At 43.8% G+C, this 21,614-nt stretch overlaps 1 protein-coding gene across 4 annotated transcripts; it reads right to left on the reverse strand.

Moving 5' to 3' along the window:
- Positions 1-2,808: 2,808 nt before the first annotated feature.
- LOC143473622 (CREB-regulated transcription coactivator 2) lies at positions 2,809-19,659 on the reverse strand. Of its 4 annotated transcripts, none has more exons than XM_076970688.1 (15): positions 19,453-19,659; positions 15,097-15,198; positions 14,060-14,173; positions 13,704-13,765; positions 11,958-12,026; positions 11,234-11,334; positions 11,067-11,093; positions 10,888-10,967; positions 10,708-10,757; positions 10,203-10,435; positions 8,993-9,456; positions 8,336-8,806; positions 7,069-7,155; positions 6,610-6,814; positions 2,809-3,737 (listed from the first exon to the last, which is right to left on the reverse strand). In XM_076970688.1, exons 1-15 carry the CDS (start codon positions 19,624-19,626, stop codon positions 3,592-3,594), a joined length of 2,385 nt encoding a protein of 794 aa, XP_076826803.1. In that variant the 5' UTR covers positions 19,627-19,659; the 3' UTR covers positions 2,809-3,591. The 4 variants fall into 4 exon arrangements, with proteins under 4 accessions (XP_076826803.1, XP_076826802.1, XP_076826804.1 ...); XM_076970687.1 differs by having other exon boundaries at positions 2,809-3,794; XM_076970689.1 differs by lacking the exon at positions 11,958-12,026 and having other exon boundaries at positions 2,809-3,794.
- Between the last annotated feature and the right edge of the window lie 1,955 nt (positions 19,660-21,614).

A 21,614-nucleotide genomic window follows, 5' to 3' on the forward strand; every position in this document is an offset into this window, starting at 1 on the left:
CATCATGAGAAGCCTTGGTGGTTTGAGAACCTCTCAAAATTCAAATATCAAATGTACACAAACAATATAGTAAGGAAATAAATAAATAAATTTCCCCTGATCACTGGAGCAGCGACCCGCGCTGGATTTAACAAGCCTACGTCATAAAGGCTTCAGCCGTCTTTTCACATCCATCTGCTGATGGACCACCCATGTGCCCTCTCAGACACAACAAGATTGTCTGATCTAAATGATCTTTAAGATAAGATGGTCCGGGATGCTCTGTGGTGCAAGGGGGAACTGGACTCAGATTAGTAAACATCAAAAGGGTTAAGTGATGCAAGCAAGGAAATGTCAGCTTCTGCTGACGAGCCCTTTGTACAACTTCTGACATCCCACATACATTTCCACTATCTACTTTCTAAGCCCTGTTCTAAAGACAACGTGCCATCCCATGTACATTTCATATGGGAGTCTCCACTACACACACACCATGTGACATTTTGATGACGAGTGGATTAACCAATTGTGAATGAAGTGGGCTTGAACTAAACATGGCCAAATTCAGGATACGGCAGTTCCAAAGGAACGGATCCAAAACCAATTTAAGTACCCACAATCCACTATGTTTTCAAGCAGTCCCTGTATAAATCTAAATTAGTGCAGGCATAAGGCTACTTCACATAAAGATACTGCATATATAAGAAGACAGCACATCACCCGTATAGGACTTTTGGGCACACCATTATGCTTTAAACATCAAACACAGCCGGTGTTAAAAACTGAAAGAAAACTAGAGAACCTGGCACTAACATGATGACTGAAGGGAGAAATCTGTGAGTTACCCTTAACTTTGATTTGACCTTTAAATCAATCACACAATGTCACCAAGACTGTATTCGCTCATCACAGGAACACTGCAAAAGACGTTTTTCCCGGGTTAGGATTACCTGAAGACACCGACACTACATACATATTTTGTACATATTACAGCTTGTTCAAAATGCAGCCACTAGCACAATAACAAAAGCATTCCACCCATCCTAGCATCATTACACTCATTAAATGCTTCAATTTGGACTCAAATTTCTTCCATTGCTGCTGTAAAGCAATTCTTTCTGCACAAAACATTCACAGTGCTTCGAAAAGATTGGCTTACTTCTATCAGATTAGAACAAATACAGATCCCTTTTCTAGATGCAAAGTATATGCTGGAGGTTTGCCCAGTGAATTCCTGGTCCGTGTGGCCCCAGTAAAATTATACAATGCACTTAAAAATGAATTACTAATTGCAGATTACATGACAATCAAAACAATTTTGTGCAAAAGAAGTCACTTGAAACTCAAAATACTCTTGCACTTTTATAAATTTCTGAATATACTTGAACAAATTGTGCTGCAAATGATGCCTCAGAAAATGTACCATCTTGCCTCTACACACCCAACATTTTGTTTAGACATCAGGCACCTTGTACAGCTCAAGGCTTTAGTTTTTATCAATCCATCAGGTTTACTTTTTTATGGGTCTTCACAGTTTTAACCATTGCATTCATTTTCATATTTTCTGTCTTCCTGAACATTTTTATCTGCTTGCGTTTTTTGATCTTGTCTTTACAAAACTCTGAGATGCATGTGTGCACTGAGACAGCCAGATAAGCAGGTGATATAGTGGAAACCGTACAGAGAACACTAGATCCTAACTCAGCGGTCACTTAGACTATGCTCAATGGCCTGCATATTTGTATCCCCCCAAAAGGTAACAGATCTAGAGTTGACATTAGAGATCACTTTCACTGTACAGAGCAAGCTTAAAGTGTGTGTGTGTGTGTGTGAACTACTTTCATCTTCCTACAGAAATACGGTACAACTGTTTTTCATATCTGTACAGTCGAAGAAAAGGCTTTCCTGCCATTTGAGTCACACATATGCTTCGATTTCACAGGGAAACATGTAACTAACAACTTGAGGGCTTTTAACAAGCAAACACCCATGAAGGGACATTAAACACTGCAACTGTACATGTTTTCTAAAATGATCAAAGATAGTTAAAAAAAAACCTCAAACTAATAAAAAGCTCAGAGATAAAGCAAACACTGACAGAAGGCAGACAGACAAACGAAACTCGACCTGCTGAATGATGATGCTGCTTTGGTGCACTCTATCAGAAATAGGCTTCTCTTCCTTAATTTATAGACTTATATTATTATACGAATACATTTATATACATGTACATCTAGACTCAAACTCTGTTAAAAAATAAAACTTCATAGTACACACTATTTGTTACAGAAAATACGTAGTCCTTTCAGTATGTTCAGGGGGGGCGTGTGCAAAGGCAGAGGGAGCAGTACGAGGTGCATATCACAGTGACTGAAGATCTGACCGCAGTCTCCAGCTCCACACACGTTCCACCAGTGACCAGCAAACCACACAACGGAGAGCCATTAGGACACAGATGCATCCGTGTGCCACCGTTTGTGTGCAAATCACCTTCCCGATAGTTCAGTTCATACAACGGCATAGGCTATGCTATGTTAGCAGGACTGCGGCTTTCAGTTCAGGGTGGTAGTGGGGGGGGGCACTAGAGATGAACAGAGCTCCAGTGAACCAGCTTCTGACACAAGCGAGAGTAGCACTACAACACACCGCCACTGTACAGGCAACCGTCATGTCACATCCACAGAGCAGGTTTACTTTCACCTGGAGCATAAACAAAACCGAGGAAGGGGGGGGGGGGGGGTGTTGGTCTTTTTGGGGACAGAGATTTTGGTCCAAATTTTCAGATAAATCTAATTTCAAATTTTCAAAGCTTGTCTTTAGGCAAAAACAGTGTTTTTTTTTACTTTGGTGCTGAGTGTGTAAATTAAGTCACTTTTTTACTTTTCATACTTTAGAACAGACTTGATATAAAACTACAAGGGCAATTTAGGTCAGTGGTGGGGCCATGAACATGGAGCATCTCTGTGAGCAACCATGTTTCAGCTTGAAAATAACACTCATGCTGCAGATGCAGGTGTAGTCGAAGCCTTCTGGGGCGTACAGTGACATGGTCGACTTGGTCATATTTGTATTTGGCGATTCGTCTTCTGTGACCACAATAGAATTTGGCCCGTTTTCCCAGAGTCCTTAGCTGGGGAACAGAGGATATGAAACGAATGTCTCCTTTCACAGATTTTAAAGTGGTCTTTTCAAGTGGAATGAGACTCCTGTCCAGCGAGCCAGTATCGCATGCTTGCTGCCCGTGTGCGAGTCACGTAACCTGAAGTGCATTCTGTTAACATGCAGTTAGGACTTAGACAAGCTAATGCCTACATTTACTTTTGCATCACAAGAGAATCTCATTAAGTGCCTGGCGCAGATAGCAAAAAAAATAAAAAATAATAAAATTAAAATAAAATTAAAAAAACCCCAAAACACTTTTACAAACTTATTTGGTCCCACTCAGGAAATCTATTCAACAGTTTCAAGCCTGAAGATGCTGGAGGGGAAATTGCGCTGGAATGCCTTGAAGACGTCTCAATTATGGGGAAGGACAATGCTTCTCCCTACCACCTCCTTCTCCCTCCCACCTCCTTCTCCCTCCCACCTCCGCCCCTCCTTCCCCCGTCTTGTTCACTTGAGGCGGTCCGAGCGGAACGAATCCTCCACGGCAGGGTCGGCCAGCATCAGCTCTCCGTCGGTAAGCATGCCGAGGCCGTCCAGGGCCAGCGGGTCCATCCTGAGCGGGTCATCTGAAGAGAAGGGGTCCACCTCGAAGCCTGGCACCCCAGACAAAGCATTGGTGATCTCCTTTGACAGACCAGGAGGAGAATCTCCTACACAATGCATATCAATGAATTAACAAATTAATAAAGTTTGTGTGTATGTATATCATATGTCTATGATAAACACACACAACTGTGTCTATACTGCATACATGTTAAAGCCTAAAATTTTGCGTATTTTTAATGAAATGCTACAATCAGAAATGCTGAATAAACCTGCAAATAATATTTTGCAAGCCTTGCAAGACTCCAATGGCGCATTTCCACTAGGGCCTGCTTGGCGCGGTACGGTTCGATTCGCGACGGTTTGTGAGTGTTTCCATTAGTACCAGTTCCCTGTGAGCCGGCCCCTTTGGGTACTTTTTTCGTACCGACTCGCTCGAGGTTCTAACCGTTCCGAAGCGGTACAGTTCTGTGACGTGGAGGAACAGCATGACACTGATTGGCCAGGGAGTGTCGTCACAGGTTGCGTCAGGAGAGCGACTCCTCCGCTATGCTATGGACTCCTCAGCCATTTTTAAAACCCAAGGAGCGAAGTCTGTTCCCTGGTCAAACGCCGAGGTACAAACCTTTCTGTTAATAATCAGCGATCAAAAAATCCAGGGCGAACTGGACGGGGCCACTAGAAATGTAAAGGTTTTTTAGCGAGGTTTCCGCGCTAACGGCCACTCATGGCTACCAGCGGTCCGTTCAGCAGTGCCGGTCGGTCCAAGCTAAAAAAGCTTAACGCGATTACCGGGCGGTGAAGGACCATAACGGACGCAGCGGAGCAAACCGCAAAGACTGGAAATGGTTCTAGCAAATGGATGTCATATACGGTCACCGGCCAGCCAGTAACGGAAGAGAAAGAGCTGGACAGACACGGCAATGTTGGTGCTGGAGGCCACGGAGAATGGTGAGTGTATTGTGATTTCAGTTTTACTAGGCTCGTAAAAGATGTAATATGAACGTAATATGAACGCATCTATTGTAAACGCAGGAATTTAGATCTGTGTTTGTAGTTAATGTTACCACCACAGTCACTACTGTACAATAGCTAGCTCTTAGCCTTGCGAGTTGCTAGTTAGCTGTAGCCATAAACAAAGCATGAGCAGCGATGACGTGCTACACAGTTTGTGCAGTTACGCTATATCGTTGTTGCTTTCAGGGGAATGCTTGTGTTTAATATTTGTTATTTTTTACGTTCAAGATTCCCCTTCCACTGACGAGGCGAGCGGACTTGGCGGAAAATGTTTCCTTCAACCGGGCTTTCCTCGGGGTGCTTGGCGAACTTGTGAACACCATGCGAGACAGACGCCAGTAAAAGCACACAAAATGTTGCTTGTAGTACTATAAATATTTATTTCATATAAAGCTATACGTATATATTTGCTATACGTATATAAAGCTATATATATAAAGCTATACGTATATATATTATTTCATAATAAAGTTTGATTTCATTTGATTGTATGACTGATGCTTTTTATGCAGGGTGTGTTCAGCCTGTTTTAGTAATACCTAATTATTATCAATAATTAGAGCAACCACATACAATAATGAAGATAAATAAGATTCAATAATGCTATGTGTTAAGGGGCATCGACCGGTGTTGTGGTCGCATACAAATGATGTCACGACACTACAACCCGCGCGCCAACAACGACTCCACCCACATTGTGTTGGTCCACCATTGTAATGGAAACACAACTCGACCGTACCGTTCCGTTGCGAATCAACCCGTATCGAACCGTACCGCGCCAAGCAGGCCCTAGTGGAAATGCGCCACAAGTATCCCCAGAACCAGAACTGCTGTTCAATAACAATCTCCTCATTAAGTTTGTGCAGGTTAAGAAATGCCAACAGAAAAGACAGCAAACGACTGATAAAGTTTTCCTAAGACTCATCAACCCTTTCGGCTTCATGCATAACAAACTCAATCAGCATTAGTGCTACTATTTGGGGACCTTCTGGAAATCATATAATGTGTGTGTGTTTTCTTCTTCAAGGAAAGTCCTTGCAATGGGGTTGAGCATGAGTGAGTACCATAGCCACTGTCTAGGATGATACAACGTCCAAGGCTCAGGAAAATGATCCCAAGTGATGAAGTGTTTAGAAAGAACCTTAGACAGTAGAGACCCAGGAATGAAAATGAGGGAGAGGAACCATAACGGAAGGTTAAATCCCTGCGTTGTATGTACCATCAGCAAATCACACAAGTAGCTGATGCTACCAATGTCTGGAAAAGGCTGGACTGAAAGATGGCACAGACGCACTAATCATGGCAGCACAGGAACAAGGTCTGAACACAGGATCAATAGACACTGGGATCTTCTACACCACGTAGGACCCTAGATGCAGCCAGCGCAAAGATGTGCCAGAAACAATCCAGCACACAATAGTGCACTGCAAGGTGCTAGCAGGCATGGACTGTCCTCACCAAGTAGCTGCAACAGTATAGTGAAACAACTGTGCTGAATACAGGTTGGGACTTCTGAGGTCTGTGAGTGAGCCCAAATCCTGCGGGACCTCCATTTTGACAAAATGATAATGGCTGAGCGGACAAAGAGCAGAAGAGGGTGACTGTGATGGGTGTCGCAGTGCCAAGAGACAGAAATATCCGGAACAAAGAACACAAACAGGGCTGAGAAAAAAGATGTGGAAATGTGTGTGGAAAAGATGTGGAAGCACCAAGATGATAGAAGCAATATGGGCTGTGACCCCCAAACTGGGACCCCAGGAATAAACCTGTAGACTGGTGTGTGTGTGTGTGTGTGTGTGTGTATTAACCACATGCAGTAGTGTACGTTACAAAATGGTGAGCCAGTCCTTTCAACACTGACGGTAGACTCTATATTATGGTAACCAGTAAACCAATCACACTCACCTGTCAGAATGATGTTGGGTACAGTGTGGCGCCCACTGCCATAGCTCTGATTCTGATTGGGGTTCAGGAACTGCTGCTCTGTAGATTCTAGCAGGTCCAGCACCCCCTGGTGGCTGGGGTAAGAGCTTTCCTGAGCCTTATTGTGGGTACCAGTGCCCAGACTGTGGTTAAAGGACAAACCCTCACCCTGAGAGTCAATGTTGAACTGCAGTATGAAAAGACAGATGGGAGAGGCAGAAACTGAATATACGAGAACCAACAGAGCAGAACGTCTGGAAATATAACATCGTTATTAAAAACATTATTCAAATATATCTGTAGATATATATATATATATATATATATATATATATATATATATATATATATATATATTACCACAGTTGCAAAAAAGTAACCATCACCAACAAATACTTCAATACACCATCAAGCTGCTTGAAGAATATACATGTGTCTGACCTGCTGAGAAAGGGTTTGGTTTTGCCTGCCAGTAAGTTGCAAACCCAGGTATGGATCATCCAGCAGAGAGTTCAGTAACAAAGAGTCCTGCCACAGCACGGAGAAAAAGGATTCAGCACGCACATCACACCATTAAAGCTTATAACATTTTCTGAAACTACCCGAAGTTTTGTGCACTGTAAGGAAATCAGTGCTTGGCTTGAGTTGCGTAATCATTTGCCATTTCGGCTAATGCCTTTAGCTTCAGCCACTCCCCAAGAATTCAGTTTAAATCTATACGAGACCAGTCATGCTGTACATTACAGAACTCAGTGCACCTCAAACAGTTAATCAGTATGAGTGTGCAGAGTGGTATCCCGGACACGTTTCTCCGCCTGAGGAATGCACCGCGTAAAAACACCATCAGAGTTATAAACAAAGAAGTATTAATGTCTGTTACCCCGAGGCATTTCTTTAGAATCGGTAGCGAGACAAAGGCTGTGTAGTACAAGAGATCACGGCATTACAGACCTTCTGAACAAAGGGCCAGAGAGCAGCGCCTGGCTAGGAGCTTTAAATAGATCCCCTACGCACAAAGGTGGAGTATTCATGTTCTACGTTATTCTTCCTCTGTGCTCCTCTCAAATTCATTCCACAGAGACACAGGCGAGGAAACAGAAGAGGCCGTGGTATCATCTACTCGGCTGAAAGATCACCTTAATCCACAGAGCTACAGCTGAGTTTTCAACAGCCCCAGGTTAGAGGTCAAGTGGTGACACTCACAGTGTTCTGCTTTTCAAACACAGCCGAACTTCAGCTTAGCGCACTAGTGGAGTGTAAAGACATAGCCATGTTTCACGTTCATCTAATAGAGCCATATCCTTCTTAGAGATGTGTGGTTCTAAAGACAGGCTACGATGTCCTGCATAATAAGAGCTCGAGCATGAACCAGACTTCTCTGCATGGAAGTGGAACATTTGCATCCCCGCAGAGAGCAATGAAAACTCACATGGGGAGAGACACTGCTAATTCAAGGGCGACCTCAACAGCTGGACTCAGAACCAGTCATGCTAATGCCATAGATCTATGTCCTCCAGAGTATTAAAGTGTCGAGTTCAATGTGTTTTCACAAAGACCCGATCTTTTATCTGATCCAACATCCCTAGCATTACACTAGCCTGGGCACAATCATCAAAAATAAGCATCTTAATTTCAAAGAAACACACAACAGCCCACCAGGTCTTTTCACCCTGGCCTCTGGAGTGTCGGGGGGAGGGAGGCCACTCACGTTGTACAGGCCCATGTCACCGCTGAGACTCTGGCTGATGTGCTGAAGCTGAGGGAGATGCTCCTGCTGCATGGGCTGCTGCTGCTGCTCGCCTGCCTGGCTGTCGGCCCGCGGCTGTGGGGCCGGATCCTGCACCAGGGCCTCCCCCGCCATCCCCTCCTGCTGGGCCTGCTGCCTCCGCTGCTGCTGCTGCTGCTGCTGAAAGCTCTGGGTCTTACGCAGGTTCTGCATGTTGTGCATGTGCAGCTGCATGGCGGGCGAGGGCAGGTGGCCCGGCGGGCGGTGCTGGTGGTGCTGCTGAGGCTGGGAGACGTGCTGCTGGTGGGGGTGCTGCTGGGGTGTCGGAGGGCCCGAGTGTGGCGAGGGGCAGCCTTTCTGCGCGTCGGTACTCTGGACCTGCTGGGACTGGCCGTACGGGTATGGCGGTAACCGTTGGTCCATCGTTAGCTTACTGGTGTCCAACGGAACACCCTGGACAATGGGAAGAAAAAAAGAAAAAAAAACGTTCGTGGATTTCAAACGAATTCGTCGAATTCTTTCATCTGATGAAAAGAAACGTAAAGCAAGCTTGTACGACTTGTACGACTCGCGAGCAAAAACACGGGTGGCGTAACGCTGCACCTTGGCGTCAGACGGCAGCGCGGGTGGGTTGTTTACCTGTGTGATGGCGGACAGCGTGGGGGAGGAGATGGGCGAGAACTGTTTAGGATGATGCCGGCGGGACTCTGGACCCATGGGCAGGTTGAGCGGCGACAGCTGAGTTCGTTTCCTGGGGGAGCTGCTCAGCGGCTGCTGCACCTGGCCAGGTAAGAGCGGGGGGAAGGAACTCAAGCAGGGGCCTGGGCCGCCCACCGCGCTAGGGGCCGACTGGAGGGACTGGCCACTCAGGGAGGAGTTACTAAGGGAGGAGGGCAGGGACTGGTTGCTGAAGGAGGACTGCAAAGAAGGGGAGGAGCTAAGGGAGGACAGGATGGAGGGGTTGCTAAGTGATGACTGCAGAGAGGTGGAGCTTAGGGAGTTGGGGAAGGAATGGCTGCTCAAAGATGATTGGATGTTGGGGTTGCTAAGGGAGGACTGTAGGGAAGGATTACTGAGCGTGCCCTGTAGAGAGGCCAAGAGACCTATAGACGTGAAAGAGAACAGATCAAGATAATGTGAGAAAAATCACTTTTGAAAATAATATTCACTTATGCAGAACTGGTACACAGTGAGTAAACTTTAATCATTTTCAAATAAATCATGACAACATTCACAAATTTATGAACATGGTAGGGGAAAAAAAGGCTAAAAAGACTTAAAACTATAATAAACCTATGAGAAAAAAAACAAACAAACCAAAGAGATGTTAAATGTTAAAGGGAATCCCCAGAATGTGACTGGGTGAGAACCACAGCGCCTTGAAAAAGACAGAGGAGGCAAGAAAGAAGAGAGGAGGCCGCATCCTGTGTGGTGAGCAAGAGTCACTTCTACACACACACACACACACACACACACACACACACACACACACACACACACATATATACACACACACACATATATATATATATATACACACACACACACTTATATATATATATACACACACACACACTTATATATATATATACACACACACACACACATATATATATATACACACACACACACACACACACACACACACACACACACACACATATATATACATACAGTCCCTCCCTCGCACCGTCTATCTATGTCAGACAAACAGTCCGCTGGGGAAACACGCCACTATAACTGCTCGATATTTCCTTGTTTCACTATCAACTTCGAAACATCTAGTGCTGACTAGGAACCTTTTCTGCGTTTAGCCCCCCCAAGCGCGCATGTGCACCGTGAGCCCCACCTGGCGAGTGGAAGGCGGTGCTGGTGTTGATGCCGAGCTGAGTGAGAGTGGAGGCCAGGTTGCCCGTGCTGTTGCCCCCGCTGAGGGACGGGTAGCCCGGCTCGTCTGGGTCCAGTGGGGTGGGCAGCGGGGAGGGGAAGTGCAGGCTGGACAGATCCGGCAGCGAACCCCCCGTGTTCAACGCGGACGGCACATGAGGAGTACTGGACTGCTGGTCTGGCGAGGGGAATATACTGATATGAGAGAGAGAGAGAGAGAGAGAGAGAGAGAGAGAGAGAGAGAGAGAGAGATGGGGAGACATACAGCGTTTAAGCACTCGTCTGTGCTATAAGAGAGATAGATAAGCAGTGAAGCATCATAACGTGAAAGATAAAGAGGGTGTGACATTATGACAGACAAGCTTGTCAAACTACTTGAAAAATGTTAGGCCTTTGACTGAATGATCAAACAAAAAAACAAAAATAATTAGTCTAAAGAAAGAGGTTGAAATATTTTTTATATTTACGTGATTCCAGGGACTTCACAAGACTTTGGTCGAGAGGACAGAAGAGGTAACTAGAGTTTACAAGAAAAAAACCACAAGCAACAACTTTTTTAACTGGAACAACACAGAAAAAATTATGTGACAATGCCACTGAGCACACAATCTTTTGAAGACGAAGAAAATAAAGATGGCCCAGACTACCTTCTTGGTGTCCCATGGTTTCAGGAGCTTGCCTTCATCCAACACATTTTCCTCTATGGGTGGGACTGGGTATGGGAACACTAGATAGTCCAAGAAATAAGAGTCAGTATCTCAATTTTTTTCCTTCTACTTGTACTATAAATTAAGATTTATGGGTTGCAAAGTGCTCAGTGACTTACTTCTCCGTTCCTCACCTTCAGTCAAACCTAAAGCACAAAGAGAAGAAAGGGAAACCATGTAAGATCAGCAGGACCAGGACTGTCCTGTAAAAACTACAATGTGGCTTATCCTCTTGGATGAAAATAACCTGTGGAGTATTTACCCATGGGGTGAATGTGATACCTACCACTACGTCGCCCCTGGGGGTTTAGGGTGTGTCCACCGCTAAACGGATCTGATGGGGGAGGATTCATCACACTGGTGTGGAGGGCAGAGTCGGAGTTTGTCCTACATAAAGCAGGGAACAGATGATGAGAGGAAGGGTGTCGTGAGAGACGAGCAGAGAGACAAAGAGAGGGGGAGAAGAGAAAAGAGAAACACAGGGGAGGGGGGTTAAGACAACATGTCATTTCTTGAGGGGAACCGGTCCGTTAGGAGAAGAGAACTGAGAAAAGACAGCGAGGTAAGCAGTACTGACATCATGACGCGACTGAACGCATTCTGGTACACGCCACCGCAGAAACGAACGCACATCTTTACATTAATAAGACATCGACTAAAACATTCAAGTAAAACCTACGTTTCTTGTAGATGTACAGATCTGGCTTTCCCCAAGGTGCAGTACGAGATTAACTGCAAACATTCACTACAAACAGCTGCCAGCTGCTTGTAAACACTGGCCTACCACACAATCACATTACTCTCAGTGACCTTAACTCGCCTCAGCACACAAGTTCTGAAAAAGAAACGGCAGAACAAATGCAGGGAGGAAAGGGAAAACGAGAGGAGAAAAAGAAAAAGAAAGCAAGTCAAAAAACTGATCAAGAAAGAAGGAAGGTGAAGGACAGAACTAAAGCGAGATAGACAGATAAAAAGAAGGACGGACGAGAGTGCCAGAGAGGTGAATTCACCTGTTGAGTGCTGTGGTGGGAAGACGAAACAACGTGTTCTTGTCCATGGAGAAATTACCGGACCAGTTCCTTCGTGATTGACAGAAAAACGCCCATTATTTCCAGAACCAAGAGGGGAAAAAAACGGAGCAGGCTCGAGAAAGGACCAAAAGCAGCGAATCAGAAGAGAGAATCAGAAAGAGGGACACTGACGGCAAACTGACCAGGAATCAGCCTTGTGGCCAAGGGCGCGAGGAAGAGATCTGATTGCCAAAGAATTTGCAGCAGAATATTCAGGGTCACTCAAATATTTCTCCAGCATGTCTGTGTGATTACATCACTGGTCTATGGGTGGTGGGGGTGGTGGATTTATAGTTGTCCAGAGTGCGACGTCTCTGCCGACACAACGAAACATGTCTGCAGCTTACTGCAGGAACGTTGGTACTGGAGCCAAGACTTCCTAAAAAATACACTGCATCTCTTCACGAACAGCTGAAACGGCTGTGGCTCCAAGAACAGCATCAGTAACCAGCTAATTATGCATTAACTTGATTTAGCTGTGATTCATTTTTTGAGTCAGTATCCCACTCACTGAGTGCGAGTCCATTCTACTTAGTAGAGTCAGAAGAGGAAGATGGAACAGAACGAAAAGAAACAAGACGATACCGCAAGTCTGCCAAAAAAAAAAGCCTAGGAAAGTTGTCATGATCAAAGGAAAAAAAAAGTGAACAAGAAGAAAAATCTGCCTGAAGGGCCTGGAGAGCTGACTGAGAACACAGGTGTGGAAGAGAGCTGAGAACACAGGCGTGGAAGAGAGAGAGCCGAGAACACAGGCGTGGAAGAGAGAGAGCCGAGAACACAGGCGTGGAAGAGAGCCGAGAACACAGGCGTGGAAGAGAGCCGAGAACACAGGCGTGGAAGAGAGCCGAGAACACAGGCGTGGAAGAGAGCCGAGAACACAGGCGTGGAAGAGAGCCGAGAACACAGGCGTGGAAGAGAGCTGAGAACACAGGCGTGGAAGAGAGAGAGCTGAGAACACAGGCGTGGAAGAGAGAGAGCTGAGAACACAGGCGTGGAAGAGAGAGAGCTGAGAACACAGGCGTGGAAGAGAGAGAGCTGAGAACACAGGCGTGGAAGAGAGAGAGCTGAGAACACAGGCGTGGAAGAGAGCTGAGAACACAGGCGTGGAAGAGAGCTGAGAACACAGGCGTGGAAGAGAGCTGAGAACACAGGCGTGGAAGAGAGCTGAGAACACAGGCGTGGAAGAGAGCTGAGAACACAGGCGTGGAAGAGAGCTGAGAACACAGGCGTGGAAGAGAGCTGAGAACACAGGCGTGGAAGAGAGCTGAGAACACAGGCGTGGAAGAGAGCTGAGAACACAGGCGTGGAAGAGAGCTGAGAACACAGGCGTGGAAGAGAGCTGAGAACACAGGCGTGGAAGAGAGCGGACTGAGAACACAGGCGTGGAAGAGAGCGGACTGAGAACACAGGCGTGGAAGAGAGCGGACTGAGAACACAGGCGTGGAAGAGAGCGGACTGAGAACACAGGCGTGGAAGAGAGCAGACTGAAGCAGCGTCGTGAGTTAGTCCTGTCAGTGCCGGCCTTAGTGCGCAACAAGCCAAACAGATCAGTCTTCACGTACACAGACCGGGATTACACACTCAACGAGATGGCTAAGCGGACAGTAGACGAGAGGCATGCGCCGTTCTGAGACCCTCCTCCAGACCTCCTCCAGACCTCCCGCACACCTCCTCGGTAGACATTACCTTCTCCAGCTGGGGTCAGACGGTGGGGATAGATAAGCAGAGCTGCAATGAGAGCTGTCCATCTGAGGTCAAAGGTTAAAGACACAACTGCAGAGCCTATGGCAAAGCAAGCCTCTCTCATACAAGCACAAATATAGCATATAAATATGATACACAACAATCAAATCTAGGGTAAACGTTTTGTCTAGTAATAGCAGGAGAGAAATCAATCTTCTTGGCTGAATATGCAGTTTTCAAAACTGAGCTCACATTAAATTCTCTAATTCTGAGGTATCTCATGGAGCCCGTAAAAAGGACCCTGTAGATTCCACCTTGTTCTCTCTGAGCACGTGCAGAAATACTGGATGTGAGGATACTTGTCTCCTGTACGGCCGGCTGGGTGAGATGAAGCGTCTGTCTCTGTGGACTCTCTCCACCAGCCCGTGGTGCCGCGTGGAGCGACTAGAGTCCAGATTAGAGTGTAATGGGCCCTGAGGGAACGAACAGACACACACCCCATAAATAAGTACTAAACTCACCTCAAGGGAACAAATGCACAAAAAAACATCAACCAAAACGTTGCCACCACATGCACTGAGGCTTATACAGACGGAGCTTGAGCGGTCAGATGATGTAATTCTACAGGGTGCACCTCCAACACTGCTACGCATTTCCAAGGAGACAAGTTAGAGCGCATTGTGCTTGCCAATAACTGCCCCCACTGTTAATGTCCAGTGATCGAGGTGACAACCACACTTCTAGAGAGTTCCAATCATAATGTAATAACACAGAGGAGGCCCTGAAGATTGGATTAGCTGGAACAGGTTCGGTCTAGACCAAAAAACTAAGGCCTGAAATGAACACTCATCAAGTAACACTAACACCATACTAGACAATCTCTGTGAAAACACCAGGGACATCAGTGTGTTCCCTGAATCATGGCTTCCAAAGCATACAAAATAAGTGCTGTTCTGAAAAGACCTAGTTGTCAGTACAGTAAGTGATGCCTGCCTAATTTTCCAACACAAAACAAAAAAAAAACAGGTAATGAAAACAACTATTTTAAAAGAATCATGCCAATTTAAGGCATGTTAAGTAACAATCTCACATGCTCTTATAGTTTGCCATCATGCTCTGTTGTGGCTTGACCCTTAAGAGAAACTGAACATACAAAAAGTTCTTGTGGCTGTGGTCTTTCTATAACCATTTACTCAGGTTTACTAAACATTTATATTGCCTTGTTTTTTTTGTGTGTTTTTTTTTATTACTTATTTATAATCCATTAAAAGTTCACATCCCATATAGGAGATTAACATTTTTTTCATTTAACGGCAGCAGCAGCTTGCTAAAAAAAAAAAAAAAATCTTCTGGGGCAGGCTTCATAATTTGATGCAAGATGCACACAGTGACATACCTGAAGGTCAGGGTTGTTCCTGCCGATCTGATTGACATTTGGAAGAGAGCCGCCATAGTACATGCCCTGCGTTCTAGCCAGCCGCAGCTTCTGAGCCTGGATCTGAAGAGGAACAGAAGAAAACATTACATAACCATAACCATATACCTCCAATACCTGGACTCCAATCAACAAACACTCCATCACAAAGGACACCCCCACTCCACTCCACACACTCTACTATAAGAGGCTGCGCTGGTCATTGTTTGGTTTGCTCAGTGCCCTTCTGCTATTTCACTGCAAATCTGCATCGGATTCAGATGTAAGAACATTGACTTCCTTTCCTTCCACGCTTTGAGCAAAGCTTTTCTGCAATGTTATGATTATATCATGATGAGGGTTTTAGTGAGTCCTTTACGTGTGTGAGGGTTTTAGTGAGTCCTTTACGTGTGAATGCGTGAAACATTCAGACACTAAAAGGGACTGACTTGCAGGAGCAGGTGTGAGTGGTAGATTTCTAGAAACAATACCTCCTTTGTTTATCAGGCAGAACATGAGAAGACTAAAAATGATTAGAAAAATGACACCAATACGGAGCACTGTCACCCAGTTTCTTTTAAACGTTCCAGATTGCAGTATTCCTACTGTTCCTGCTGTCATCTCCTGTAGGCTGTAATGGGCGTTATTGTACTAGTGTCGCATCTCCGCCTCAATCCTCTAACCCACTCCAAACATTACAAACAAGCTTTTGTTTCTACACAGCCAGACCAACAGCAATTCACATTCCACAGCTTTCAAAGCCTTAAATCGCAAATATAAGTGACAGCGACAATACTGTTACGCGCTGGCGCCAATGTGACACTGCAATGTTTACTAATCAAATGAAATGAGAATAAAACATAGTGCTGTCCCTGTAAGGCCACAGGAGACAGGTCTGGTCAATACAGCTCAATGAGGCAGTGGCATCCAATCAGTTCTGTACATCGGTATGACAATTTCAGTGCAGTCCTTCAATGGCCATGATGCATTAGCTCCTGAAAACAGCAACATCACAGCAATCACTGAGACAGTTAACAAAATTGCTTCTGTAAGTGGCAGTTCTTTCTGAGGGCAAGTGGTATTTTCCATATTTCTTACAGCAGACTAGGAGCTGGGACCACACGTGACAGCATTTTGGAATTATTTGCTCTAGTGCAAACTGACAAAAAGTTTATATTTATCAAGGAGCCGATACAATTTTTATCAGATTTATCAGTATACCAGTTTCACCGGTGCATATTGATTGACTAGAGTGATTTCAGTACATTATTTGTACATGTACAAGATACACAAACAATTTCCTGAATGGTCTGTTCAGCCACTAAAATAGCTCTCAGCTAACATAGGTAACACCAACAAATGTAAAACAAAACAAAATCACTTCGGTCTTTCTAAATATTCACTTTGTAATGACTATTGGCGGCAGGAAAAAATATGGTTTCAACCATTCTACACCCTCAGACCAATGCCATTAACCACATCCTCAAACAAGTGATCCTGATATACTGGAATAAAAAACTCACGAGAATAAAATCTTCAGCAGTCATCTCAAACCATGTCTTCAAACCTTGCCTGTTACACTGAATACATCTCCGCTTTCACACAAATTGTCTTTGACAATAGCATCATCCCATGCAAGGAAATGAACAGATACAACAACATATTGCCAGGACAAATGACAGGGAAATCATTTCCAATTCAAGTCACAAAAAAATGAAGTACCTTTTAAGAAAATAAAAACAACAACAGTCAGTGCCAATAAATCCACGTAATACAAGACCCATTTCACAATATCACAGCATTTCAATATGTACAGCTATAAGCTGGACAACTGCTAGAACTTAATCAGTGTTTATTCATAAAGGCAAGAACTTGTAAAAAAGCACTGGACTTGGGTATAATTGCAGGAACAGAAGAATGCTCCTACTCGGGCAGTAAAGTGCTAAACTAGAGCTGCTGAATACGGAGTCAAAAGCAGAAAGAACAATAGGAAACGTCCTGGCTAGAAGCTACCGGTGATGCATTTGGCTAGTAGCGACACAGTGGGAAAACTGGCAGAAAATTAGCAGTGGCAGTTCCAGGTTTCATGTTTTACAGTGAACAAATATACAAGAAATAGGCTACAGTCAGCTTGCCAGATGTAGTTTGCTCCTTAAGTCAGCTTGAGAAAATCTTAATGTTTAAGCACTAATGGAAATCACACTTGAACATAGGATCAATGCATATACATGTATCTTAGGTTATAGCAAACTACAGCTTTAAAGACATGTTAAGTTGTTTTTGTCCAAAAAGTCTAAATAAATACTGAATCAGTAATCTACAACTGACTGCTTTAACACGTTTTTTTAAATTGTCTGATTTTTTCCGTGAGCATTTATAATCCTGAATATTTAACCTATTTTCTGTCCAACATTTCATTATTGTCCTATTATTTAAGACAAACACGCATTACTAGGTGTGCACCATAACAATATCTAATGATTTACCATTCTAATTAATACAACGACAATGATGTGAGCCACTTGATAAAGGCTACAGAGATGTTAGCATACCTATGTGAACACAGTTTACTATTGAAAATGATGGATCTAGAGTGTCATCTTGGAACTCTCTTTGTGCTCTAAAATTTTGCATTTATTCAACATTGGAACATTCAAAATGCACTAAGCAGCCACTGCCCTGCACTAAATAACCATTTACCAGTACAATATCGTAAAAGGCATGCTGCTGTTTGGATTAACAAAAAATACAAGACTACACATCTGCAGCAAGATAATAATTACAGTAATTAAAGCAAATAAGCAGCCTCCAAAAAGCAGTTAAAAATCATGCATTAAAAAAAACCTGTTATACTATAACCATCTTCTCCTTGGTAGGTCTTAATCATTACAACAGGAGAGACCTTCAGCAAAGGATAACACTCAAGATCTCTACATGAATTTAAAGCCCACAAATGTCTTTAATGTTTGACCTCTCAATGAAAGTTTACGCAGAATAATTTCCCTGAATCTAATAAAGTATGCATAGCCTACTCTGCAAACCACGATAACTTGGAGCACAATGCCATATACCACACACGAGCTATTATAACTTTTGTAATCATTACATGTCAAAATGCAAACAGTGCCACATGGTTCACTGTAGATTCCACATAAAGGTAGCCAGGTAGTGAGTAACTTACAGCTAGTTATATGAAGCTATGGTCATTAATGCTCCCTTCCTTTACAAGAAGGTCGACTGGCTGACTGTAACGTTAACTGAGGGGTTAACACGCCGTGTTTTGACAGCTTGCGAGCTGGCGAGTTTACCGACGAGCGCGAACAAGTCACACCTATACCTGCAGTGTTGGCTAAAGGTCCACGGATCGCCCCAACACACCACACTGGTGTGGATAGTCAGATTTGCTGATCTTTTCCGGTGTATGAAGCGGTGAGCGAGAAACTGGTCGGCTGGCGAGCCAGCTTACTAGCTAGATAGCGACTTAGCTGAACGGCCAGTTAGCCTACTAGCGAACTAAATTTCAATTTTAAACGTGTTTCTTAGGTAGTCTCCTAGCTAGTTATTGTACTAATACAGCCGTAGATTTATGGAGTAAATGTTTTTTTTATCTAGCTAACGTTACACAGTCAACTAAGTCTAGCTAACTATGTGGTTTTGGTTAGAGATAGAACATGCTAAAATTAAAAGTCACCACAAAATTACGTCTCCCTACCACTTTCACCGAGTAGAGTGAAGTTAGTGAAGCAGCCAGCTAGCTGAACCAGCTACGTTGGCCAGGGCTGTAAACAGTCAGACTGCTAACGCTAAATTACCTTCCTGCTTCTAGGCATTATTATACAGCTAGCAAAGTTAACTATTTACATGTTTATATGCAGTGGCTACTTAGTTATACACTTCCTTGGGTTTGTGTTCACATTATTCACTAGTCATAAACGCGTTTTCGTTCTCCACGACAAACGCAACGAAGCTTGTTTTGACCTGTCAACCAGCAACGGTGGAGAAATCTTTAACTACTTAGCTATCCCGGCTAGCCAGCTAACCCACTTTAACTAGCCGTGTCATACTACATTCTTATTAGCTAGCTGGCTACAAAAGTTAGCCACCTGGTTAGCATGCCAATTTCTCACTTGAAGAACAAGTTTCTCCGGGGTAGCACAATAAAACGTTTCTCTCTACTTGCACAGAGAGCACGTATCGTCTTATCTAGCTATACAGTTCATTTATAACGAATTAAGTATTATAGATATTTTTTTTTTACTTCAGTTGACTGTTACAGCTCGAAAAATGACAGGCCTTTTCTACGAGACCTGGTTGCTGCCCATTTCCCTCCAGACCTACCCTCGTCGAGGTAATGTCCATCATAACCTCCTGAAAGGCAGCCGTCTCTTCAGCCTGACGTTGAGTGTGCAAGGCTATTTTCTCACTAAACTTTCGTGGGTTGGAGGCCCCGGATCCAGGACCGGTACTGGGTCCTGGTCCAGGTCCGCAACCTCCAGCACCCGCGGCGGACATCTTCTACAACCCAATGACTTCAACATACAACCCGAAATGATCTGACTCGCAGAGGGAGGGCTTAAAGGGAGCGGAAAACTAACGAGAGCCATCTAGGGGTGTGTGTAAAACATGTTTTGGTAAAGGATGCTCACTACTACTACGGTGCACATAAGAAAAAAATTATCTGCATCCCAATCTAAAATAATAGAAAATACATGCAAAGAGGAATTTACGCATCCAATGTACAAAGTGATTCCCACAAGGGTTGATTAGTCAGTCAATCCTAAGAATGACCTCAACGGTCACAACTAATAAGTGTGTCCTTGTGTTGATTGATCAGTGACAAGGTCTGCAATGATTTCTTGATTCATTTAAGTATAATTTTGTGACATGATATTAATGTATCTAATTTTATTGATAGAAACAATGAAAACAAACTATTACACCATGCCCTAATGCCTGTTCTTCAGTTCTGAGCTGTATCGTCACAGCATTTCTGGAGACATCTTATATGGGGTGGAAACATTGCTTTTTCTGTTCCATGTGAGGTTCAGGAAATTAATGGCTCTTCCCTTTCCCAAACCTCACATGCTATTTCCCACTTCCAAATCTCTTGAGAAATGACTCAGATAAAAAAGGAGGTGCTTCCAAATACAAATGTCAGGTTTGATTTCTAGTGATGTTATCATCATCTGTCTGTGTCTGTGTTAAGATGACAAGTCAAATTATACTAAGCTCATATTGTTGCTTTCTCCCTACACCAAGATTTTAATATCCATTCTTGTTATAAGTTTGAGGAAAAACATGCTCTCTCATTCTCACAGATACAAATGTGTCATTCTATGCGTACAATCTCATAAGATAATGCATAGAGGTGATATAGAGTGATATAGAGGTTAGACTAAACATCATTAAGGTGGTTGCCCAGTGTCCTATGCCGCATACTCCAGAATAAGAAAGGACAATAAACAAACAGCAATAAAGATGCCTCAAGTATAGGATGTCTTAATTACTGGGAGTCTTTCACAAGAAAACAGCAGAAATTCATGAAATCATGAAATGTTTGCTTTTAACTTTGGCTTAGAGAGCTTTAGATATGATCTGCTCTGTAAAACTCACATAAGGTTGCAGTAGTAATTGCAATTGCCAATTATTTGTCATTACAACCTTTAAATTAAATATGTTAGGGGCATCTGTGAATTTTATTTATATTCATGCACATCTGTGAGAGGTGATATGGTGAGGAATGCAAAGGGCTCATTGCCCTCACACTTTAGAAGGTACACATACATTTGGCTGTGAAATCTTTATAATTGTGCATTTAACTGTGTGAATTAAAACTATTCTGTTTTAGAATAGTTTTCTTTATCCAGTCGAGTTAAAGATTCAAGTGTTTTGCACTGACAGGGTAATTTTCCAGTTCTTCTTGAGATGAAGAACAAGCAGAAGAGACCTACCCTTGCATAGCTCAATTATATCTATTTTTTTTATTATCTATGAATTACTGAAGCTTAATTGTTGCTTTTGAAACTTTGTTTAAGGGGAGACACAACACTGCTCAAAAGGCATTTGAGGTTCTGAATCGATTGCAAATACAGGCCATCTGATTTGTATTTTTCCAATACTGAAGCAAACTAAAAAAAAAAAAAAAATGTAAATGTGCCATATTTTGTCAATTGTGATTTTTTTCACCGTAATCGAAATTTGTCCTCCGCTTTTTACACATCTGTGCAGTTAGAACACAGACACACACACACACACACACACACACACACATACATTAGTGATTAATTAGGGGGCTATGGTGCACGTGTCCAGAGCGGTGGGTAGCCCTAGCCCAGCGCCCGGGGAACAGTTGGGGTTAGGTGCCTTGCTCAAGGGCACCTCAGTCATGGCCTCAGGTCTTGGAATCGAATCCACGACCCTCCGGTCACAAGACCAGCTCCATACCTCCAGACCATGACTGCCCCTCCTACATGCTACTACATAAGCAATAAACAGAAGCA

This window comes from Brachyhypopomus gauderio, chromosome 13 (assembly GCF_052324685.1).
Source record: "Brachyhypopomus gauderio isolate BG-103 chromosome 13, BGAUD_0.2, whole genome shotgun sequence".
NCBI lineage: Eukaryota > Metazoa > Chordata > Actinopteri > Gymnotiformes > Hypopomidae > Brachyhypopomus > Brachyhypopomus gauderio.